Source organism: Indicator indicator (assembly GCF_027791375.1).
Source record: "Indicator indicator isolate 239-I01 chromosome W unlocalized genomic scaffold, UM_Iind_1.1 iindW_random_scaffold_66, whole genome shotgun sequence".
NCBI classification, from domain to species: Eukaryota; Metazoa; Chordata; class Aves; order Piciformes; family Indicatoridae; genus Indicator; species Indicator indicator.
In genome coordinates, this window is record NW_026539065.1 from 197,718 (window position 1) to 220,928 (window position 23,211).

General features: G+C 46.7%; 1 protein-coding gene across 1 annotated transcript in view; it reads right to left on the reverse strand.

Annotated features, from left to right (window-relative positions):
* LOC128979903 (ubiquitin-associated protein 1-like) overlaps positions 1–22,262 on the reverse strand; it is a gene marked incomplete at its 5' end in the record, with an annotated part of 44,702 nt that extends 22,440 nt beyond the window's left edge. Inside the window, 2 exons of the mRNA XM_054398301.1 lie at positions 18,156–18,280; positions 22,247–22,262. Coding sequence (XP_054254276.1) covers positions 18,156–18,280; positions 22,247–22,262 — 141 coding nt within the window. The remainder of the gene's footprint in view (positions 1–18,155; positions 18,281–22,246) is intronic.
* Between the last annotated feature and the right edge of the window lie 949 nt (positions 22,263–23,211).

Here is a 23,211-nt window from a genome sequence, read left to right on the forward strand (position 1 = left end):
GGCAAGAAGGAGGACCTGGTCAACCTCACCTCCATCCCAGGGAGGTCCCTACTAACTGGAAAAAGGGAAACATAACACCCATTTTCAAAAAGGGAAAGAAGGATGACCCAGGGAACTATAGGCCAGTCAGTCTCACCTCTGTGTTCAGTAAGATCATGGAGCAGATCCTCCTGGAGGTACTGCTGAGGCAGAAGAATAGTGAAGAGGTGATTGGGTACAATCAGCATGGCTTCATGAAGGGCAAATCCTGCCTCACAAACCTGGTGGCCTTCTATGACAAGGTCATAACATTAATAGATGAAGGCCGAGCAACTGATATAATTTACCTGGACCTGAACAAAGCCTTTGACAATGTCCCACACGACATCCTGGTCTCCAAGCTGGTAAAGTTGGGGTTTGATGGTGTGTGATGGTTTGAAACTGTCTCTTTAATTTTTCTTTACAAAGTTCAAGCAGAGAAAGTGAAAGAATGTAAATAAGTCACTATTGGGTGTAAGAAAGCAAAATAGTGATTGTTCTAAACACTTCCATTGTATAGATAGAAAACTTTAAGAACTATTACTCAAAACAAAGTGGGGCACTCTGCATTGTCGTTGGGGCAGCTCACTGGGCTGTCTGGCTGCTGTTTCTTCTTCTCTTCTGGCTGAAGATAACACACTGACCTTGGCGAGCTAAGTTAACAACTTTCTGCTCTAACTAACTCTCTGCTTTCTGTCCAAGGGGGGTCTGGGGGGGAAGCTCCTGGGAGAGAGGCCCCTTGGGAAAGGTCCCCTTTGGGGGGAAGCAAAGGGGGCTTGGTTGTGTTTTTCAGTTGATTGTATATATTTGTAAATGTTGTGAATTTTGTATATTTGTACATATTCATTGCATTTCATCGTAGATTGTAGATTTTGCTTGTAAATACAGCTTTCATTTGCTTCCAGACTGAGCTAGCTTGGTTATTGTTGGTGTGGGGGGGAATTTCAGCTCACACTGCCACATTTTTATTTTTGGTGCCCAACATGGGGCTCTATTGCTTGTATGATTTATTCCTGCTCAGATTAGGAAGCAAAATGAAGCTGTTTTGGTTGGTTTGGCATTTTATTTATTCTTGTCTGACCCTGGTGATCTACAAATGGGCCATTTCCTGCATGACAGAGAAGATTGTGAGATATGTGGCATATAAGTGGTTTCTTTGGGTTAAGAACAAGTTACTGAATGTTGTTGATTTCTGTTGTGGTCTTATTGGGCTGGGGAGATATGGCAACTCAACTATAAATCTGCCAGCAGAAGCATTTGAGTTTGCTATTCCTCTTGCAGAGGATTATGTGAACCAGTGGAATCCCAAAGTGATTTTTATGCTAATCTTGATTCTAGTTCTTGTTGTAATAATCATATAGCTGCTAATAGCACTGTATCAAGAAAGACATAAGGCTACTTGCTCTTGCAACCTGCGTAGACGTAAGGGGAAACATAAAAAAGCTCAGAGAGATTCGGAATTAGGTTCTGATTCTGAGTATAGTGTCCAGGAAATCACAGTTAAGGTTTGTGAGAAAGCTGCCGATAGCCTTGACTCAGAGCCAGCAGCAGTAGCTGCAGAACCTTTGCTGGGAAGTGTGCCAGAATCTGAGATAACAGCTGTGAATATTCAGGCAGACGCCATTAACGAGGCACAGTCTCCTCCTCCTCCCTCTGCTGCCGAAACGGATGCAGCAGCAGCTGCAGGATCTCAAAGCGTACCTGCAGACTCTACACAGGATCCTTCTGTTCCTGTGGATTCTGCACAGAATCCCTCTGTACCCGCTAACCCTGCACAAAATTCCTCTGCTCCTTCCAACTCTGCTGTGAATGTGAAAGATAAGCCAGTGAATTTGGTTGCCACTATCAACAGAAAGCGCAAAGGAGCTGCAGGAGGAGATGCAGATGGTGCAAGAGATGGTGCAGATGGTGCAGATGGAGGTGAGGGTCCTTCTACTCAGGGTCCCTCTGTTAAGAAAGATCCTTCTGGTGAGGAAGAGAAGGTTAGCCTTAAAACTCTGGCAGACCTCTTGAGACCACACATGGATGATGGAGATGTAGGTGAGGATGTAGACCCTGGAAAATTAGCAACTGCTGGAAGTGCCTCTGAACTCCAGGAAATTGCATGGAAGATTACAGTAGGAGTATGGGGACAGCGACCTCAAGATGATGATGATGATGATGAGGATGACATACAGTCAGCTAATGTACCCAGACAGGAAATTAGACATGTGAGGAAGGATTACATCAGAGGAGACACTGAGCCAGTCCTGTCATAACACCTAGCCAGGTGTTTTGATATGGGAGCTCCAGCGCTGGTGGTAGGCGACAAGTCAGCGTCCCAGTTGGCTATGCTCTCAAAGGATACTGGCATAGACAGGCATCTGGGCAAGGGCATTGGTAAAGTTTCTCTGTGGGCATACCTCCTACTGGCAGGCCGGTTGAGGTACCCCAGCAGAGATGATTTACCATGGAACCCTAAGCCTTGGACCACAATAGATGAGGGAATCAAGCGTATGAGAGAGTTTGCTGTGAGAGAAGCGATGGATCGAGATCATAAGATGCTGAATCCTGATGAAATTCCTGTAGGAACAGGCCTTGCCGAAAAGCTCATTAAGCTTGCTCCTCCTAATTATGCTACTATTCTGGCAAGCAGGATTGTGGCAAGAAATTATGGTGGAGTACCTCCTACTCTTGGCCATTTCACTGACCAAATGAGGCAACTGGAGGATAGTCTTGCACGTACTTCTTTGGTTTCAGCCATTGAAACTCTGTCTGGAGAGATAAAGAATTGCATGAAAGAGCTGAAGGAGGAACTTAAAACCTCCATATCCAACTTGATGAAGGGGGATGATGCTGATTCCTCTTCCTCCAGATGGATATATGTTTCAGCTGTCAGAAACAGACGTCTTCCAAGAAGGCTATTCCAGAACAGGTCAAACCAAAACAGACAGCAGAGGCAATCACGTGGCAGTATCTGGATAACTCTGCATGATCAGTTTGGTGAGAATATGAACAGATGGGATGGTCAATCAACTTCTGATCTTTTCAGGAGGTTACGGGAGCTGCAGAATGGCAGGTCCTGAGGTAACAATACCAGAAGGGTAGCTGTCACTTCCTCAGTTTCCCAGAACAACTCTGATAGCTCCAACAGTGATTCAAGTTCCGGTGCTGGACGTTGTGCCAGCTGTGCATGTGGAGGTAATCCCCACAATTAGGGGTGCCCTGCCTTCCGCCAGGGGGAGGTAAGGGATAATGGAGATAACAGAATCTATTGGGATGTGTACATCCAGTGGCCTGGCACTTCAAAATTTCAGAAGTACAGGGCCTTGGTTGACACAGGAGCTCAGTGCACCATAATACCATCAAATTATCAAGGGGGAGAATCTATAACTATTCAGGGAGTCACTGGTGGATCTCAAGAGTTGTTTAAGATAGAGGTTGATATAAGCTTAACTGGTAAACAGTGGAAGAAACATACTATTGTAACAGGACTTAATGCACCTTGTATTTTGGGAACTGATTTTCTGAGAGAAGGGTGTTTCAAAGACCCTAAGGGTTAAAAATGGGCTTTTGGAATAGCAACTGTAGAAATTGATGGAGTAAAATTGAAGCTGTCTATTAGACCTGAGCTTTCAGATGAATCTGCAGTTGTGGGACAACATGAGATAGAGGATGTAAAGCTGCCGGTTGCTTCTCAAACTGTGCATCACAGACAATACAGAACTAACCGTGACTCTTTGGTGCCCATTCAAAACTTGATTCGTCAGTTGGAAAGTCAGAAAGTCATCAGAAAAACTCATTCACCTTTCAACAGTCCAGTCTGGCCTGTGCGAAAGCAGAATGGAGAGTGGCGTCTGACAATTGATTTCCGTGCCTTGAATGAAGTAACTCCACCCATGAGTGCAGCTGTACCAGACATGATGGAACTCCAATATGAGCTAGACTCCAAGCAGGCCAAATAGTATGCTACCATAGACATTGCTAATGCTTTCTTCTCTATTCCCATAGCAGAGGAATGCAGGCCTCAGTTTGCTTTCACCTGGAGAGACATTCAATACACATTCAATGCCCATGTGGTGGATTCACAGTTCAACCATCTGTGATGCAGTGATCCATGATGCTTTGGAGAAAGGTGGAGCTCCATAACACATTCATTTCATCGATGACATCATCGTCTGGGGTGAGACTGCTGAAGAAGTCTTCGAGAAAGGTAACAAAATCATTGATATTCTCTTGCAAGCCGGTTTCGCTATCAAGCGGGAGAAGTTTCTACAATCACAGCTCGGTTTACAAGGCACCAGAGCTGCAAACAACAAATGGGATGCACTTGTCCCAGAGGGGTAAAAGGATCCTGGGGTAGGAATTGGCAGGGCTTATTGATAGGGCTTTAAACTAGATTTGAAGGGGGAAGGGGTTCATAGTCTTCTGCTGGCCAGTAACAAATAGAGGGGCAGCTCACTAGAGGCAGAGGGATGGAGAGCTTTTGAGGGCTCTGAACTTGCTGCCCTGAGGCAAGCCACGAATGATGCACCAGGACACTCTGTGGAAATCAAGAGGAATTGGCATAGGAGGAGGACAGGTCCAGCCCAGCTCAAGTGATTCTGTGCAAATGCACGCAGCTTGGGCAACAAACAGGATGAATTAAGGGCCACTGTGCTGCTGGGATGTCATGACATAGTGGCTATTACTGAAACTTGGTGGGATGATACCCATGACTGGAATGTAGGGATAGATGGGTACAAGCTCTTTAGGAAGGATAAGCAGGGAATGAGAGGAGGAGGTGTTGCCCCCTATGTCAATGACCACCTGGAATCAGTGGAGCTCCACCTGGGGAAGGATGAAGAGCTGGTTGAGAGTGTATGGGTTAAAATTAAAGGCAAGACAGGGGAAGGAGATGTTATGGTAGGGGTCTGCTACAGGCCACCTGACCAGCAGAGCCAAGCAGATGAGGCCCTCCACAGGCAAATAGAAGCAGCTTCCAGGTCACAAGCCCTGGTCCTCATGGGTGATTTCAACCACCCTGACATCTGCTGGAAGGACAACACCGCAAGGCACCAGCAATCCAGGATGTTCCTGGATTGCATAGATGACAACTTCCTCCTCCAAATGGTAGAGGAACCAACAAGAAAAGGTGCTATGCTGGACCTTGTTCTCACTAACAGGGAAGGGCTGGTAACCAGTGTGAGGCTCAGAGACAGCCTTGGCTGCAGTGACCATGAAGCAGTTGAATTTAAGATCCTCAGGGCAGCCAGGAGGACATATTCTAAGCTTACGACGCTAGACTTTAGGCATGCAGACTTTGATCGCTTCAGGGATCTGCTAGCCAAAGTGTCATGGGAGAAAGCCCTAGAGGGAAGAGGGGCCCAGGACAGCTGGTCAGTATTCAAGGACCACCTCCTCTGTGTCCAGGAGCAATGTATACCAACAAAGAGAAAAGCAGGGAAGAATACTAGGAGGGCTGCCTGGATGAGCAAGGAGCTGCTGGACACACTATCACTTAAAAGGAAGCTCTACAAGGAGTGGAGGAAAGGACAGCTAGAATGGGGGGATATAAGGAAGCTGCCCGAGCAGCAAGAGACCTGGTCAGGAAAGCCAAAGCACAGTTTGAACTGAATCTAGCCAGGGAGGTTAAAAGGAATACTAAGAATTTCTACAGGTATATTAATGGTAAAAAGAAGACTAGGGAAGGTGTGGGCCCCCTCAGAAAGGAAACAGGTGAAATGGTCACAAGGGACCTGGAAAAGGCTGAGGTTCTCAATGACTTACCTCAGTCTTCACTGCAAGGGCCTCCAGCCACACTCCTGGAATACTCATGGAAGATAATGGCAAGAACCAGAAGGAAGAACTGCCCATCATAAGTGAAGATCAGGTTCGTGATCACCTGAAGAACCTGAAAGTGTTCAAGTCCATGGGACCCGATGGGATACACCCATGGGTACTGAGAGAACTGGCAGAGGAGGTTGCTAAACCCCTCTCTATTATATTCCAAACGTCCTGGCAGTCTGGGGAAGTCCCCACTGACTGGAAACGGGGAAACATTACTCCCATTTTCAAAATGGGTAAGAAGGAAGAACCAGGGAACTACAGGCCAGTCAGTCTCATCTCTGTGCCTGGTAAGATCATGGAGCAGATTGTCCTGGAGGCACTACTGAGGCAGAAGAATAGTGAAGAGGTGATTGGGTACAGTCAGCATGGGTTTACCAAGGGCAAATCCTGCCTGACAAACCCGGTGGCCTTCTATGACAAGGTCACAACATTAATAGATGAGGGGAGAGCAACTGATGTCATTTACCTGGACCTGAGCAAAGCCTTCGACACTGTCCCACACCACATCCTGGTCTCCACACTGGTGACACATGGGTTTGATGGGTGGACCACGAGATGGATAAAGAACTGGCTTGATGGCCGCACCCAAAGAGTGGCTGTCAATGGCTCCATGTCCCAGTGGAGGCCAGTGACAAGCGGAGTCCCTCAGGGATCAGTCCTGGGACCAGTCTTGTTCAACATCTTTGTTGGTGACATGTACAGTGGAATTGAGTGCACCCTTAGCAAGTTTGCTGATGACACCAAGCTGTGTGGTGGAGCAGACACGCTGGAGGGAAGGGATGCCATCCAGTGGGACCTTGACAGGCTGGAGAGGTGGGAACAAGCCAACCTCATGAGGTTCAACAAGACCAAGTGCAAGGTCCTGCATCTGGGTCGAGGCAATCCCAAGCACAAATACAGGCTGGGCAGTGACTGGCTAGAAAGCAGCCCTGAGGAGAGGGACTTGGGGGTGCTGCTGAATGAGAAGCTCAACATGAGCTGTGAATGTGCACTTGCAGCCCAGAAAGCCAACCAGATCCTGGGCTGCATCAAGAGAAGTGTGGCCAGCAGGTCAAGGGAGGTGATTCTCCCCCTCTACTCAGCTCTGGGGAGACCCCATCTGGAGTATCGCGTCCAGTTCTGGAGCCCCTATTACAAGAGGGATATGGACATGCTGGAACGTGTCCAGAGAAAGGCCACCAGGATGATCAGAGGGCTGGAGTACCTCTCCTATGAGGACAGACTGAAAGAGTTAGGGCTGTTCAGTCTGGAGAAGAGAAGGCTCCAAGGTGACCTTATTGTGGCCTTTCAGTATTTGAAGGGGGCCTACCAGAAAGCTGGGGAGGGACTTTTTAGGATATCAGGTAGTGATAGGACTAGGGGGAATGGAATAAAGCTGGAAGTGGGGAGATTCAGGCAGGACGTGAGGAAGAAGTACTTCACCATGAGAGTGTTGAGAGCCTGGAATGGGCTGTCCAGGGAGGTGGTTGGGGCCCCATCCCTGGAGGTGTTTAAGGCCAGGCTGGATGAGGCTCTGGCCAGCCTGATCAAGTGTGAGGTGTCCCTGCCCATGGCAGGGGGGTTGGAACTAGATGATCCTTGTGGTCCCTTCCAACCCTGACGGATTTTATGATTCTATGATCCTATGAAAGGACCTGCCAGAGAAATCCAGTTTCTGGGAGTGCGGTGGCAAGATGGTCGCCGTCACATTCCAGTGGATGTGATAAACAGAGTCTCCACCATGACAAATCCCATCAATGAGAAAGAAACTCTACGTTTCTTAGGCATAGTGGGATTTTGGAGACTGCACATTCCTGGATACAGTCAGATTGTGAAACCTCTATATGATGTGACTCGAAAGAGAAACAGTTTCCAATGGGGTCCTGAGCAACAAGCAGCTGTTGACCAGATAAAGCAAGCGGTAGTCCAAGCAATGGGTCTGGGACCTGTCCGAAGTAGTCCGGATATTAGGAACATTGTGTACACAGCTGCGAGAGACAATGGTCCAACGTGGTGCTTATGGCAAAGAGCTCCAGGAGAGACACGAGGACGTCCTCTTGGTTTCTGGGGTCATGGCTACAGAGGCTCAGAAGCTAACTACACTCCAACAGAGAAAGAGCTTTTAGCTGCTTATGAAAGAGTGAAAGCTGCTTCTGAAGTGATCGGAACTGAGTCACAACTTCTTCTAGCTCCTAGATTGCCAGTTCTGAATTGGATGTTCAAAAGCAAAGGTTCTTCACCACATCATGCAACAGATGCTACCTGGTCTAAGTGGATGGCTCTGATAACACAGCGAGCTCGAATGGGAAATCTCGAAAGGCCTGGTTTGGTGGAGGTGATTGCAAACTGGCCAGAAGGCACAAGCTGTGCAGAACCTCCAGTGGAGAGAGTAACTCGTGCTGAGGAAGTTCCTCCTTACAGTGATCTGTCTGATGATGAAAAGAGATATGCTTTGTTCACAGACTCTTCCCGTCGTCTTGTTGGAAGCAAGCAAAGGTGGAAGTCTGCAGTGTGGAGTCCAACACGCAGGGTTGCAGAAGCGAGAAATGGAGAAGGAGAATCCAGTCAATTTGCAGAGGTAAAAGCTGTCCAGCTAGCTCTTGATGTAGCTGAACGAGAGAGATGGCCAAAGGTTTATCTCTACACCGACTCATGGATGGTAGCCAATGCCTTGTGGGGTTGGCTGAAAGACTGCAAGAAGAATGGCTGGCAGAGAAAAGGAAAGCCTATCTGGGCTGCAGATCTGTGGCAAGACATTGCTGCTCGCATTGAGAGAATCCCAGTGAAAGTGAGACACATTGATGCTCACATTCCTAAGAGCAAAGCTACTGAGGAACTACAACACAACCATCAGGTAGATCTAGTGGCAAGAGTTTCCCAGGTGGACACAAACTCTGATCCTGATCCTGATCTTGACTGGAAACACCGAGGTGAGCTGTTCTTAGCTCGGTGGGCCCATGACTCGTCAGGACATCAAGGCCGAGATGCAACCTACCGATGGGCTCGTGACAGATCCATTGACATTTCCATGGATGCTATCATGCAAGTCATCCATGACTGTGACATTTGTGCTGCTATTAAGCAGGCAAAGCGGATCAAGCCCTTATGGTACGGTGACCGATGGTCCAAGTACAAGTATGGTGAAGCCTGGCAGATTGACTACATCACTCAACTTCGTTCTCGATCTGGTAAGCAATATGTGCTGAGTATGGTAGGGGCAAGCACTGGATGGCTGGAAAATTATCCAGTTCCTCATGCAACTGCACGTAACACCATTCTTGGTCTGGAAAGACAAATCCTGTGGAGACATGGAACTCCAGAGAGAACTGAGTCAGACAATGGAACTCATTTCAAGAACAATCTTGTAAAAAACTGGGCCAAAGAGCACGACATCGAGTGGATATTCCACATTCCTTACTATGCACCAGCTGCAGGGAAGATCGAACGCTACAACGGTTTGCTGAAAACCACTCTCAAACCATGGGGAGTGGATATTTGAAAAACTGGGAGAAGCATTTAGCACAAGCAACCTGGTTAGTGAATAGTAGAGGTTCAATGAATCGAGCTGGACCTGCCCAATCAGATTTTTTGCAAAAGGAGGAAGGTGATAGAGTTCCTGTTATCAGAGAAAAGAATCTGTTAGGCAAAACTGTTTGGGTATTTTCTCCTTCAGGAGAGGCCAAACCTGTCTGAGGGGTGGTTTCTGCTGAAGGTCCTGATCACACCTATTGGGTGATGCAAGAAAATGGTGAAATTCAGTGTATTCCACAGAGAAATCTAACTTTGGTGAGAGAGGTTAAATTCAGAGGGTTGTGCAGATACGACATCGTGCCCTAGAGGAGAATTCATGAGATCTACAGTGCACGAACCCTGAGAGCCCTGAGTCACCTGAGAGTCCCTGTTCCTTTCTTCATTCCATCTGCAAGGAAACAAGCTGTTTGCTGTTTTTCCTGTGATTTGACCCTTTTGACTCATCTACATCTGAGATAGCTGCAATGGACTATGATCTTTATTCACTCGTTGCTGTAAATATTGTTTTAGATTAGACGAATAGTAGTAGCAGCCAATGGAATTGTTTAGAAGGGGTGGACTTTGATGGTTTGAAACTGTCTCTTTAATTTTTGTTTACAATGTTCAAGCAGAGAAAGTGAAAGAGTGTAAATAAGTCACTATTGGGTGTAAGAAACTAAAATAGTGATTGTTCTAAACACTTCCTTTGGATAGATAGAAATGTTTATGAACTATTACTCAAAACAATGTGGGGCACTCGGCACTCTGCATTCTGTCGTCGGGGCAGCTTGCTGGGGTGTCTGGCTGCTGTTTCTTCTTCTCTTCTGGCTAAAGATAACACACTGACCTTGGCGAGCTAGGTTAACAAATTTCTGCTTTAGCTAACTCTGCTTTCTGCCAGAGGGATCTGGGGGGAAGCCCCTGGGAGAGAGGCCCCTTGGGAAAGGTCCCCTTTGCGGGGAAGCAAAGGGGGCTTGGTTGTGTTTTTCAGTTGATTGTATATATTTGTAAATGTTGTGAATTTTGTATATTTGCACATATTCATTGCATTTCATCATAGATTGTAGATTTTGCTTGTAAATACAGCTTTCATTTGCTTCCAGACTGAGCTAGCCTGGTTATTGTTGGGAGGGGGGGGGGAATTTCAGCTCACACTGACACAATGGTGTGATGGTTTGAAACTGTCTTTTTAATTTTCCTTCTCAAAGTTCAAGAACAGAAAGCAAAAGAGTGTAATAAAGTCACTATTGGGTGTAAGAAAGCAAAATAATGATTATTCTAAACACTTCCATTGGATAGATAGAAATGTTTAAGAACCACTACACAAAACAAGTAGGGGTAGTTGGAGTGGGGAGTTCGCTTCCTTGCTGGGCTGTCTGGCTGCTGCTTCTTCTCTTCTGGCTGAAGATAACACACTGAACTTGGCGAGCTAAGTTAACAGCCTCTTTGCTTTTAGCTAACTCTGCTTTCTGCCAGGGGGGTCTGGGGAGGGAGGCCCCTTGGGAAAGGTCCCCTTTGGGGGGAAGCAAAAGGAGCTTGGTTGTGCTTTTCTGTTGATTGTATATATTTGTAAGTGTTGTGAATTTTGTATATTTGTACATATTCATTGCATTTCATCGTAGATTTCAGACTTTGCTTGTAAATACAGCTTTTCATTTGCTTCCAGACTGAGCTAGCCTGGTTATTGTCGGTGGGGGGGAATTTCAGCTCACACCGACACACAGTCAGTGTGAGCTGAAATTCCCCACACACCAACAATAACCAGGCTAGCTCAGTCTGGAAGCGAATGAAGGCTGTATTTACAAGCAGATCTACAATCTATGATGAAATGCAATGAATATGTACAAATATACAAAATTCACAACACTTACAAATATATACAATCAACAGAAAAGCACAACCAAGCTCCCTTTGCTTCCCCCCAAGGGGACCCTCCCAAAGGGGCCTCTCTCTCTCCCAGGCGCTTCCCCCCAGACCCCCCTGGACAGAGAAGCAGAGTTTGTTAATCAGAAAGTTGTTAACTTAGCTGCCAAGGTCAGTACGTGTTATCTTCAGCCAGAAGAGAAGAAGAAACAGCAGCCAGACAGCCCAGCAACTGCCCCCACTGCCGAACGCAGAATGTGCAGAGTGCCCACTTTGTTTTGGGTAATAGTTCTTAAACATTTCTATCTATCCAATGGGAGTGTTTAGAACAATCGTTATTTTGCTTTCTTACACCCAATAGTGACTTATTTACATTCTTTCACTTTCTCTGTTCTGAACTTTGCAAGGAAAAATTAAAAAGACAGTTTCAAACCATCACACTGACACAGATGGATGGACCATTCAGTGGGTAAAGGACTGGCTTGATGGCCGTACCCAAAGAGTGGCTGTCAATAGGTCCATGTCCAAGTGGAGGCCAGTGACAAATGGAGTCCCTCAGGGATCAGTACTGGGACTGGTCTTGTTTAACATCTTTGTTGGAAACATGGACAGTGGCATTGAGTGCACCCTCAGCAAGTTTGCTGATGACACCAAGCTGTGTGGTGCAGCAGACACGCTGGAGGGAAGGGATGCCATCCAGAGGGACCTTGACAGGCTGGAGAGCTGGGCCCAAGCCAACCTCATGAGGTTCAACAAGACCAAGTGCAAGGTCCTGCATCTGGGTCAGGGCAATCCCAAGCACTGATATAGGCTGGCCAGTGACTGGCTTGAGAGCAGCCCTGAAGAAAAGGACTTGGGGGTGCTGGTGGATGAGAAGCTCAACATGAGCCAGCAGTGTGTACTTGCAGCCCAGAAAGCAAATCACATCCTGGGCTGCATAGCCAGCAGGTCGAGGGAGGTGATTCTCCCCGTCTACTCCGCTCTGGTGAGACCCCACCTGGAGTACTGTGTCCAGTCCTGGAGCCCCTATTACAGGAAGGATCTGGACGTGCTGTAGCGTTTCCAGAGAAGGGCCCCATAATCCAAGAGGAGATGGTTAGTGACTTGCTGCTCCACTTAAGCGTACACCCAAGGGTACTAAGGAAGCTGCAGAAGTGCTCACCAAGCCCCAATCCACTATTTACCAGCAGTCCTGACTAACCGTGGAGATCTCACTTGAAGGGAGATTGGAAAATGTGACGCTCATCTACAAGAAGAGCTGGAAGGAAGACCCAGGGAACTACAGACCTGTCATTCTGACCTTTGTGCTGGGGAAGGTCATGAAACAGATAATCTCAAGTGCCCTGCACCTGCAGGGCAACCAGGTGATCAGGCCCAGTCAGCACAAGTTCATGAGGGGCAGGTCCTGCTTGACAAACCTGATGTCTTTCTACAACAAGGTAACCTGCTAAGTGGATGAGGGAAAGGCTGTGGATGTTATTTACCTGGGCTTTAGTAAAGCCTTTGAAACTGTATCCCACAGCATCCTCATGGAGAAACTGGCTGCACATGGTTGGGATGGGTGGATGCTTTGCTGGGCAAAAAAACTGGCTGGATGGCTGGGCCCAAAGAGTGGTGGTGAACAGAGTTAAGTCCAATTGGTGGCTGGTCACAAGTGGTGTTCCCCGGGGCTCAGTTTTGGAGCTACTCTTGTTTAACACATTATCAACAATCTGGATGATTGCACTGAGTGCGCCCTCAGTATGCAGATGACACCAAATTGCTTAATCGTGACATGCTTGGGCATGACACAGATGGTACAGAATAAGAATCAAGAAGGTTGGAAGAGACCTCAAAGATCATCGAGTCCAACCTGTCACCCTAAACCTTATGACTATCTAAACCATGGCACCAAGTGCCACGTCCAATCCCCTCTCGAACACCTCCAGGGATGGTGACTCCACCACCTCCCTGGGCAGCCCATTCCAACGGCCAACCACTCTCTCTGTGAAGAACTTTCTCCTCACCTCCAGCCTAAACCTCCCCTGGCGCAGCTTGAGACTGCGTCCTCTTGTTCTGGTGCTGGTTGCCTGGGAGAAGAGACCAACCCCCTCCTGGCTACAACCTCCCTTCAGGTAGTTGTAGACAGCAATGAGTCACCCCTGAGCCTCCTCCTCTCCAGGCTAAACAGTCCCAGCTCCCTCAGCCTCTCCTCATAGGGCTTGTGCTCAAGGCCTCTCACCAGCCTCGTTGCCCTTCTCTGGACATGCTCCAGCAATTCAACATCTTTCCTAAACTGAGGGGCCCAGAACTGGACACAGTACTCAAGGTGTGGCCTAACCAGTGCTGTGTTCAGGGGTACAATGACTTCCCTGCTCCTGCTGGCCACACTATGCCTGATGCAGGCCAGGATGCCATTGGCTCTCTTGGCCACCTGGGCACACTGCTGGCTCATGTTCAGGCGGCTGTCGACCAGTACCCCCAGGTCCCTTTCCACCTGGCTGCTCTCCAGCCACTCCGACCCCAGCCTGTAGCTCTGCATGGGGTTGTTGTGGCCAAAGTGCAGCACCCGGCACTTGGACTTGTTGAATGCCATCATGTTGGACTCTGCCCATCTGTCTAGACGGTCAAGGTCCCTCTGCAGAGCCCTTCTAACTTCTAACAGATCAACACCTGCTCCCAGCTTGGTGTCATCTGCAAATTTACTGATGATGGACTCAATCCCCTCATCCAGATCATCAATAAAGATATTGAACAGGATGGGGCCCAGCACTGATCCCTGGGGGATACCATTAGTGACAGGCTGCCAGCTAGATGTGGCACCATTCACCACCACTCTCTGGGCTCGGCCCTCCAGCCAGTTCCTAACCCAGCGCACAGTGCTGCTGTCCAAGCCACAGGCTGCCAGTTTGGCCAGGAGTTTGCTGTGGGGGACGGTGTCAAAGGCCTTGCTGAAGTCCAGGTAGACTACATCCACAGCCTTTCCCACGTCCACCAGGCTGGTCACCTGATCATAGAAGGAGATCAAGTTGGTGAGGCAGGACCTGCCCTTCCTAAATCCATGTTGGCTGGGCCTGATTCCTTGGCCATCCTTCAGGATGCGCAGTGATTGCCCCCAAGACAATCTGCTCCATGATTTTCCCTGGCACTGAGGTCAGGCTGACAGGCCTGTAGTTCCCAGGTTCTTCTGTCCATCCCTTCTTGTGGATGGGCATCACATTGGCCAGTTTCCAGTCTTCTGGGACCTCTCCAGTGAGCCAGGACTGGTGGAAAATGATGGACAGAGGCTTGGCCAGCTCATCTGCCAGCTCTTTCAGCACCCTAGGATGAATCCCATCAGGTCCCATGGACTTGTGAATATCCAAGTGACTCAACAAGTCTCGAACTAATTCCACATGGATTTCAGGAGTACAACACTGCTCCTTGACCCCATTGACCAGCTCAGGAGGCCAGTTATCCTGAAGTCCTCCTGCCTTACTGTTGAAAATGGAGGCAAAGAAGGTATTTAGAATCTCAGCCTTCTCCTCATCCTTAGTTACAATGTTACCCTCCACATCCAATAAAGAGTGGAGGCTCCTCTTGCTCCTCTTTTTAGCGTTAATATATTTATAAAAATGCTTTCTGTTATCCTTCACGGAAGCGGCCAGTTTAATTTCTAACTGTGCTTTTGCCTCTCTAATTTTTCTCCTACATGATCTAACAACATCCTGAAACATATCACTAGTTGCCTCCCCCCCTTTCCAAAGGTGATAAACCCTCTTTTTTTCCCTTAAATCCTTCAGGAGCTGCTTGCTCATCCAGGCCAGTCGTCTTCCCTGCCGGCTCGTCTTACGGCATGTGGGAACTGCCAGTTCCTGTGCCTTTAAGAGCTCCTGTTTGAAGTAGGTCCAACCATCCTGGACCCCTTTGTTATTAAGGGCTGTTACCCAGGGAACTTTCCGAATAAGTTGCCTGAACAACCTGAAGTTTGCCCTCCAGAAGTCCAAAGTGAGGGTTCTGTTACTGCTCCTCCCTATCTCCCTGCATATTGAAAACTACAGTATCTCATGGTCACTGCACCCTAGACAGCCTCCGACCATCACATCTCCCACCAGCCCTTCTCTATTTGAGAACAGCAGATCAAGCAGAAGCTGTCATCCATACACTCTAGGAACCTTCTGGACTGTCTCCTCTCTGCTGAATTAAGTTCCCAGCAGATGTCTGGTAGGTTAAAGTCCCCCACAAGGACAAGGTCTGATGATCTTGAGACAGCTTCCAGCTGCTTATAGAATATCTCGTTGGCCTCCTCGTCCTGGTTGGGTGGTCTATAACAGACTCCAACCAGGATGTCAGTTTTGTTCGGCCTCCCTCTGATTTTAACCCACAAGCATTCAACCCTTTCATCTGCAATGTCAAGTTCTGAGGCATCAAAGGATTCCCTAATATACAGGGCCACCCCTCCTCCTCTTCTCCCTTGCCTGTCTCTCCTAAAGAGCTTATAACCCCCCAGTGCGGTACTCCAATTGTGAGAATCGTCCCACCATGTTTCTGTGATGGCAACTACATTATAGTTTTCCTGGTGAACCAAGAGTTCCAGTTCGTCTTGTTTGTTGCCCATACTGCGTGCATTGGTGTACATGCACTTCAGCTGGGCTGCTGATTTCACCAGTTTGTGTGGTCCTCCCTCCTCTCCAGGGAGACTGGTTTCCTCACCCACCCCCTTCAGACCTAGTTTAAAGCCCTCCTAATGAGTCCTGCCAAGCCCAGTGCCAGCACCCTCTTACCCTTTCTAGATAAATTCAACCCAACTTGGTCCAGCAGGTCAGGTGCAGTAAGAGTTGCCCTGTGATCAAAGAAGCCAAAATTCTGCTGCTGGCACCATCTCCTAAGCCAACTGTTGATGGTGTGGGTTTTCCTGTTCCTCTCAGTGTACACCACTGCTACTGAGGGAACTGAGCAGAACACCACTTGAGCTCCTGCCCCGTCAATCGATTTCCCAAGGGCCTTAAATTCCTTTTTAATCTCCCTGGTGCTGCTCTTTTCAATTTCTTCACTTCCAGGCTGGATTACCAGCAATGGGTAATAGTCAGAGGGCTGGATTAGTTTAGGTAATCTTTGGGTGATGTCCCTCACTCGGGCCCCAGGTAGGCAGCACACCTCCCTATGGGATGGGTCGGGACGACATATGGGTCCCTCTGTTCCCCTCAAGAGAGAGTCTCCAATAACTATAGCCTTTCTCTTTTTCTTTGTGGCACTGGTCCTTAAGGTTTGGGGGGGCTGCTTCATCTTTGGCATCTCCTTGATCAGTTCCTCTGCAATACTCTCATCCACATTGCCCTCAGCCTGCAGAGTCCCATACTTATTGCTCAAGGGCAACGGGGGAGGGGAAGAGGGTCGGGGTGCATTCCCTTTGCTTCCCCTGATAGGGACCTGTATCCATCCTCCACTGCTCCCCTCAACTGGAGAGGGTTGCAAAGCCTGTTCCCACATATCCAATTCCCTTTCACATTCTCGTATGGTCCTGAGCCTTGCTACTTCCGCTTTCAGCTCAGCCACTTCATCTTTCAGCTCAGCTACCAAATTTAAGAGAAAATTCACCTGGTCACACCTGACACAGGTGTCTCCTTCACCCTCCACACCAAGTGCCAGGCTCAAACACTCACTGCAGCTAGAAGCCTGAACACCAGCATGCTTACAGAGAGACTCAGTCTGGGAACCTACTGCATATTTAACACCCTTTGTCTGAGTTGTTACCATGGTAGGTACCTTCAGGCAAGAGATCTTAAGATCGGAGATTTTATTGAGAGGTTTTTTTTTTTTTGTTTGCTTGTTTGTTTGTTTTTTTCTTTTTTTCCCCTGTACCCTGTCAGCTGACCTGGCACGTGCAACCAGGCAAGAAGCCTAGCTCACCAGCCAAAATGGCGTCGAGCGCCCAGCCCCGCTGGGTTTTAAAAATTCCCGCGGCTGACGTCACAATCCCGAGCAGGCACGCGAGAGGACGACCACTGGTTGTTGCTCTCTGCCAGGGGTCCTTCCAACCCGCAACCCCCAAAAAGAAATGAAAAGAGAACGATCCCAAAGCAGGCACAGCGGACCCGGTGTCGATCCCGATCAGCTCACCAGCCAGGGGTGGAGAATGTCATGGGTTGAGTTGAATCTGCTGCTGATATTCAACACCATGCTGTAGTCATGCCAATATGCCAATATGAAAGTGCTGGCTAGAGCAAAGTATTATGGGGCTTGAAGTTCAGATTGTAACTGGCAGAACTATCTACAGCAGTCTGTGATAGCTGAAGTGAAAACAATCATCAGTTTGAACTGACCAAGGAAAATCATGGGTCTAAAAGAAAGCATAGTTCAATTAGGTTTCCTATACCACAGCTTGCATTTGGAGATTAGTTCTTCAACAGTTATGCTGAAGTGACTGATTTTATGCTACTAAAAGTTTATGGTAACAGAGACATGCACCTCAAAAACCTGGAAGCCATCTGTACCAAGCTGTAACCTTATTTGCTACAGCTAGAAATTAATTTCCACTCAGAACTGCACAGAAAACAAGACTTGGAAATTTATTTCTTCATCCCACTATGGTGAGAACTCGCTAAATATGGTAATAGAAACATTCATTACCTTCAAAGGAGATTCTGTGAGTATGCCATAGCTTGGGTGTATCAATTCTTACCATTTTCCTCTTAAAAATGCTACTCAAATTTAGTTACAGTGACATTTAGACCTACAAGTATTACACAAACACATTGTGCTTTTTTGAAGTAAATACACTAAAATAAATACAGTTGGGCTTTTAAAAAGAAGTAGAAACTTTTTGCACAGCCTTTATCTTTCTATACATTCTAACAGATCTTCTGCAGCTACTGCCTGCAATATGAAGTGACACTACAGGACTGACAAGACTAACATTGAACACGTGTGCAAATTGTGACTACTTGCAATTTACAGCATTACATGTTGGAGGCCTGGGGTGAGGGGGAAAGAGTAGAAAAGCAAAACACATTACTTACCTGGGCTTTTCTGACAAGCTGAGAAAAATCAGGCAGATAGAAACCAATGGGTAATCCAACTTTTGCTGGGGTTTTGAATTTGTCTCCTATCTTAAATGGGACATCATCAAGATAACCGAAAGGCCCTAAGATCAAAAGCAGAAATTGTATCAAATAAAACCTTATGTATTTAATGTACTCAATTAAAGCTCACGTTTCTGTATTTGGGAACTATTTTCTCTCTACTGCCTCGACTATATCAGGTGACTCAATACAAAGGAAGTTGCTTGATCAGAAACACAGTGAATCTGTTTGGACTTCATTGCCTCAGTTTTCATTGTTTGTTGGGGCGTTTTTTTCTGGTGTGGGGTTTTGTTTGTTTTGGTGTTGGTTTGTTTTTTTCATCTTCTAGCTCATAACTGAAAAAAAAAAACCCAAACACAGACAACTCAACAACCCTACAATTTAACAGATTTTGAAGTCAATATACCAAACATTTTAGGTCTCCTGAACACTGTGTTCTGTTATGTTTCTATAAAAAGATCCACCATTTTTTCATATCCAAAACAGGCTTTAAAATAACCCAGCTTTAGAGCAGCTAAACTGAACTAAATTCCAGGTTTTGCCATAAAAGTAGAAAGCAACATTTGGACAGAAATGGTCACAGGGGCAAAGTGACCCAAAGTCTAGATTCTCCACTTGAACCAAATAACTTGAGGCTATTTAGTATAGTATTTCTGATTTTTGAAACAAGGCAATCTAACTTAATCGGCTGTCTGATTTGTGATCACTCCAAGAAGAGGCCTCAGACATTTCACAGTCCTCTATCTGTCCTTTATATCTATCACTCATACATGGTATAGAAAAGTATTTTTGGATGAAACTCTTTCTTCAGGCATCCTACAAACTCACGAGGCAGAATCACTTAGAACTTGACCACCTCCAAGAAGCCAGACTATACATTTGTTTTGCTTGATGTGCTGTGGAGAAACATTAGAAAGCACAATATAAATTGCACTCAGCTTCTTGATTAACTGAAAGAAGTTTCTTGGAACCCTGGTCTAAGCTTTTAGAGTTACCAGCAAGGTTTCTGGCTGTGTATAACAATCTGCAGTGTTCCTCTAGCACTGATTTGTAACTTTGCTTTGAACATTGCAGTTCCCCAAAAAAACCATTACTGCCAACATTAGAGGTTAGTCACTGAACATCTTTTCTCAGTGAACTGTGAATTGTCATTTTTATCTGACCTATTTTCATACTCAGATGACAGTTTACGTAAGGGAAACATAATGACCAAGGATGAGGAAAAGGCTGAGGTACTTAATGCCTTCTTTGCTATTCCTATTGCAGAAGGTTATGTGAGCGAATGGAACCCAAAATTGATTTTTATGCTACGCTTGAATCTGATGTTTGCTGCAATAATCAGATGGCTACTTGTAGCACTGTATCGAGAGAGAAATGGAGCTACTTCCTCTAGCAGTCTGCACAGACGTAAAAGAAAGCACAGAAGAGCTCAGAGAGATCTGGAATTAGGTTTGGATTCCAATTTCAGCATACAGAAGATCACAATTAAGTGCAGAGAAGAGAAGGATTATGAGAGAGCTGCTGATAGCTTTGGCTCTGAGCAAGTAGCTGCAGGAACTCTGCCAGAATCTGAGATAGCTCCCATGGTTACACAGGCAGCCACCAAGAACGAGGCACAGTCATTTCCACCTTTGTGATGGCTGCCGAAATGGAAGCAGGAGCGGCTACAGGGTCTCAAAGAGTACCTGCTGTCTCTGCACAGAATCTCTTTGTCCCTACTGATTCTGCTGTGAATGTGAAAGCTAAACCAGTGAATTTGGTTGCTACTCGCTCCAGAAAGCACAAAGGAGCTGCAGGAGGAGGTGCAGAGGCTGCAGAAGGTGCAGAAGGAGGTCAGGATCCTTCTGTTCAGGGACCCTCTGTTAAGAAAGATCCTTCTGATGAGGAAGAGAAGCTTAGCCTTAAAACTCTGGCAGACTTCTTGAGACCACACATGGATGATGGAGATGTAGGACAGGATATGAACCCTAGTAAATTATAAACTGCTGGAAGTGCCTCTGAACTCCAGGAAATTGCACAGAGGCTTGCAGCAGGAGCATGGGGATAGCAAGCTCAAGAAGATGATGATGAGGATGAGGATGATACACAGTCAGCTAATGCACCCAGACAGGAAATTAGGCATGTAAGGAAAGATTACATCACAGGAGAAACTGACCCAATCCTGTCTTGGCTAGAATGACACTCACACAAACGGATTGAAGAACGATGGAAAGTTTAAATGGAAAAACAATTGATAAAACTACAGAAACTACAAGCATAGTGGAAAAGATATTCCAAAGCATACAGAGTCCCTTACACCACACCCAAAGGCCTCCCAGCTCTTCCCTTCTCCCCACCTGAAGGTATACCCAAAACCCCCAGGGCTCTTTCTCCCCACCCCACTTCTAGGCTAGTCTCAGGCTGGCCAAGTCTGAGACTGCACCCCCCCCCCCGCTTTCTCCTCCTGGCATTAGGCCTAGACAGGCCTAAGAGGCCCTGAGATATTCCCCCACCATTACCTGACAGGGAAGCATCTCCCACAGGAGCAGAGAAGGAAGAAAGAGGAAGAGAATGACTTTGCAGATGGATTTATAAGGTGCAGGATTTATGGGCAGAAATACGCTGTTTCCTGTGTCCACCTTACTGGGTTGGACACTCGGGACATCGGAGGTATAACTTATGTGGCAATAAGAGGAGGCATCCAGCCTAAACTGCCACATTATGCTACCATTCTGGCAAGCAGATTTGCGGCAAGAAATTATGGTGGAGTGCCTCCTACTGTTGGCCATTTCACTGACCAAATGAGGCAATAGGAGGATAGTCTCACACGTACTTCTTTGGTTTCAGCCATTCAAACTCTGTCTGGAGAGATAAAGAATTGCATGAAAGAGCTGAAGGAAGAACTTAAAACCTCCATATCCAACTTGATGAAGGGGGATGATGCCGATTCCTCTACCTCCAGATGGATACAAGTTTCAGCTGTCAAGAACAGACGTCCTCCAAGAAGGCCGTTCCAAAACAGGCCAAACCTGAATAGACAACAGAGGCAATCACGTGGCAGTATCTGGATAACTCTGCGTGATCAGTTTGGTGAGAACATGAACAGATGGGATGGTCAACCAACTTCTGACCTTTTCAGGAGGTTAACGGGAGCTGCAGAGCGGCAGATCCCAAGGTAAAAATACCAGAAGGGTAGCTGTCGCTTCCTCAGTTTCCCAGAACAACTCTGATAGCTCCAACAGTGATTCTAAGTCGGGCACTGGATGTTGTGCCAGCTGTACATGTGGATGTAATCCCCACAATTAGGGGTGCCCTGCCTTCCACCAGGGAGGGTAAGGGATAATGGAGATAACAGAATCTATTGGGATGTGTACATTCAATGGCCTGGCACTACAAAATTTCAGAAGGGCCTTGGTTGACACAGGAGCTCAGTGCACCATAATACCATCAAATTATCAAGGGGAAGAATCTATAACTATTCAGGGAGTCACTGGTGGATCTCAAGAGTTGTCTAAGATAGAGATTGATATAACTGGGAAACAGTGGAAGAAACATACTATTGTAACAGGACCTAATGCACCTTGTATTTTGGGAATTGATTTTCTGAGAGAAGGGCGTTTCAAAGACCTTAAGGGTTACAAACGGGCTTTTGGAATAGCAACTGTAGAAATTGATGGAGGAAAATTGAAGTTGTCCATTAGACCTGAGCTTTCAGATGAATCTGCAGTTGTGGGATGTCATGAGATAGAGGATGTGAAGTTGCCAGTAGGTTCTCAAACTGTATATCACAGACAATACTGAACCAAGTGTGACTCTTTGGTGCTTATTCAAAACTTGATTCGTGAGTTGGAGAGTCAGGAGGTCATTAGCAAAACTCATTCACCTTTCAACAGTCCAATCTGGCCTGTGAGAAAGCAGAATGGAGAATGGCATCTGACAGTTGATATCCGTGCCTTGAATGAAGTAACTCCACCCATGAGTGCAGCTGTACCAGACATGATGGAACTCCAATATGAGCTAGAATCCAAGGAGGCCAAGTGGTATGCTACCATAGACATTGCTAATGCTTTCTTCTCTATTCCCATAGCAGAGGAATGCAGGCCTCAGTTTGCTTTCACTTGGAGAGGCATACAGTACACATTCAGTTGTTTCCCCCGAGTTGGATTCACCATCTGTCATGCAGTGATCCTTTGGAGAAAGGTGGAGCTCCAGAACACTTTCAGTTCATCGATGATATCATCATCTGGGGTGAAACTGCTGAAGATGTTTTCGAGAAAGGTAACCAAATAATTGACGTTCTCTTGAATGCCGGTTTCGCTATCAAGTGAGACAAGATGAAAAGAGCTGCCAGAGAAATCCAGTTTCTAGGAGTGCGGTAGCAAGATGGTCACCGTCACATTCCAATGGATGTCATAAACAGAGCCTCCACCATGGCAAATCCCATCAAGAACAATGAAATTCTACATTTTTTAGGGATAGTGGGATTTTGGAGACTGCACATTCCTGGATACATTCAGATTGTGAAACCTATTTATGATGTAACTCAGAAGAGAAAGAGTTTCCAATGGGGTCCTGAGCAACAAGCATCCATCGACCAAATAAAGCGAGAAGTAGTCCAAGCAATGGGTCTCAGACCTGTCCGAAGTGGTCCAGACATTAAGGACAATCTGTACACGGCTGCAAGTGATAATGGTCCAACCGGGTGCTTATGGCAAAGAGCCCCAGGTGAGACATGTAGACTTCCTCTTGATTTCTGTGGTCATGGCTACAGAGGCTCAGAAGCAAACTATACTCCAACAGAGAAGGAGAATTTAGCTGCTTATGAAGGAGTGAAAGCTGTTTCTGAAGTGACTGGAACTGAGTCACAACTTCTTCTAGCTCCTAGATTGCCAGTTCTGAATTGGATGTTCAAAGCCAAAGGTTCTTCACCACACCAAAACCTCCAGAGGAGAGACCTTAGGAAGCTCCTCCCTACAGTGATCTGTCTGATGATCAAAAGGAATATGCTTTGTTC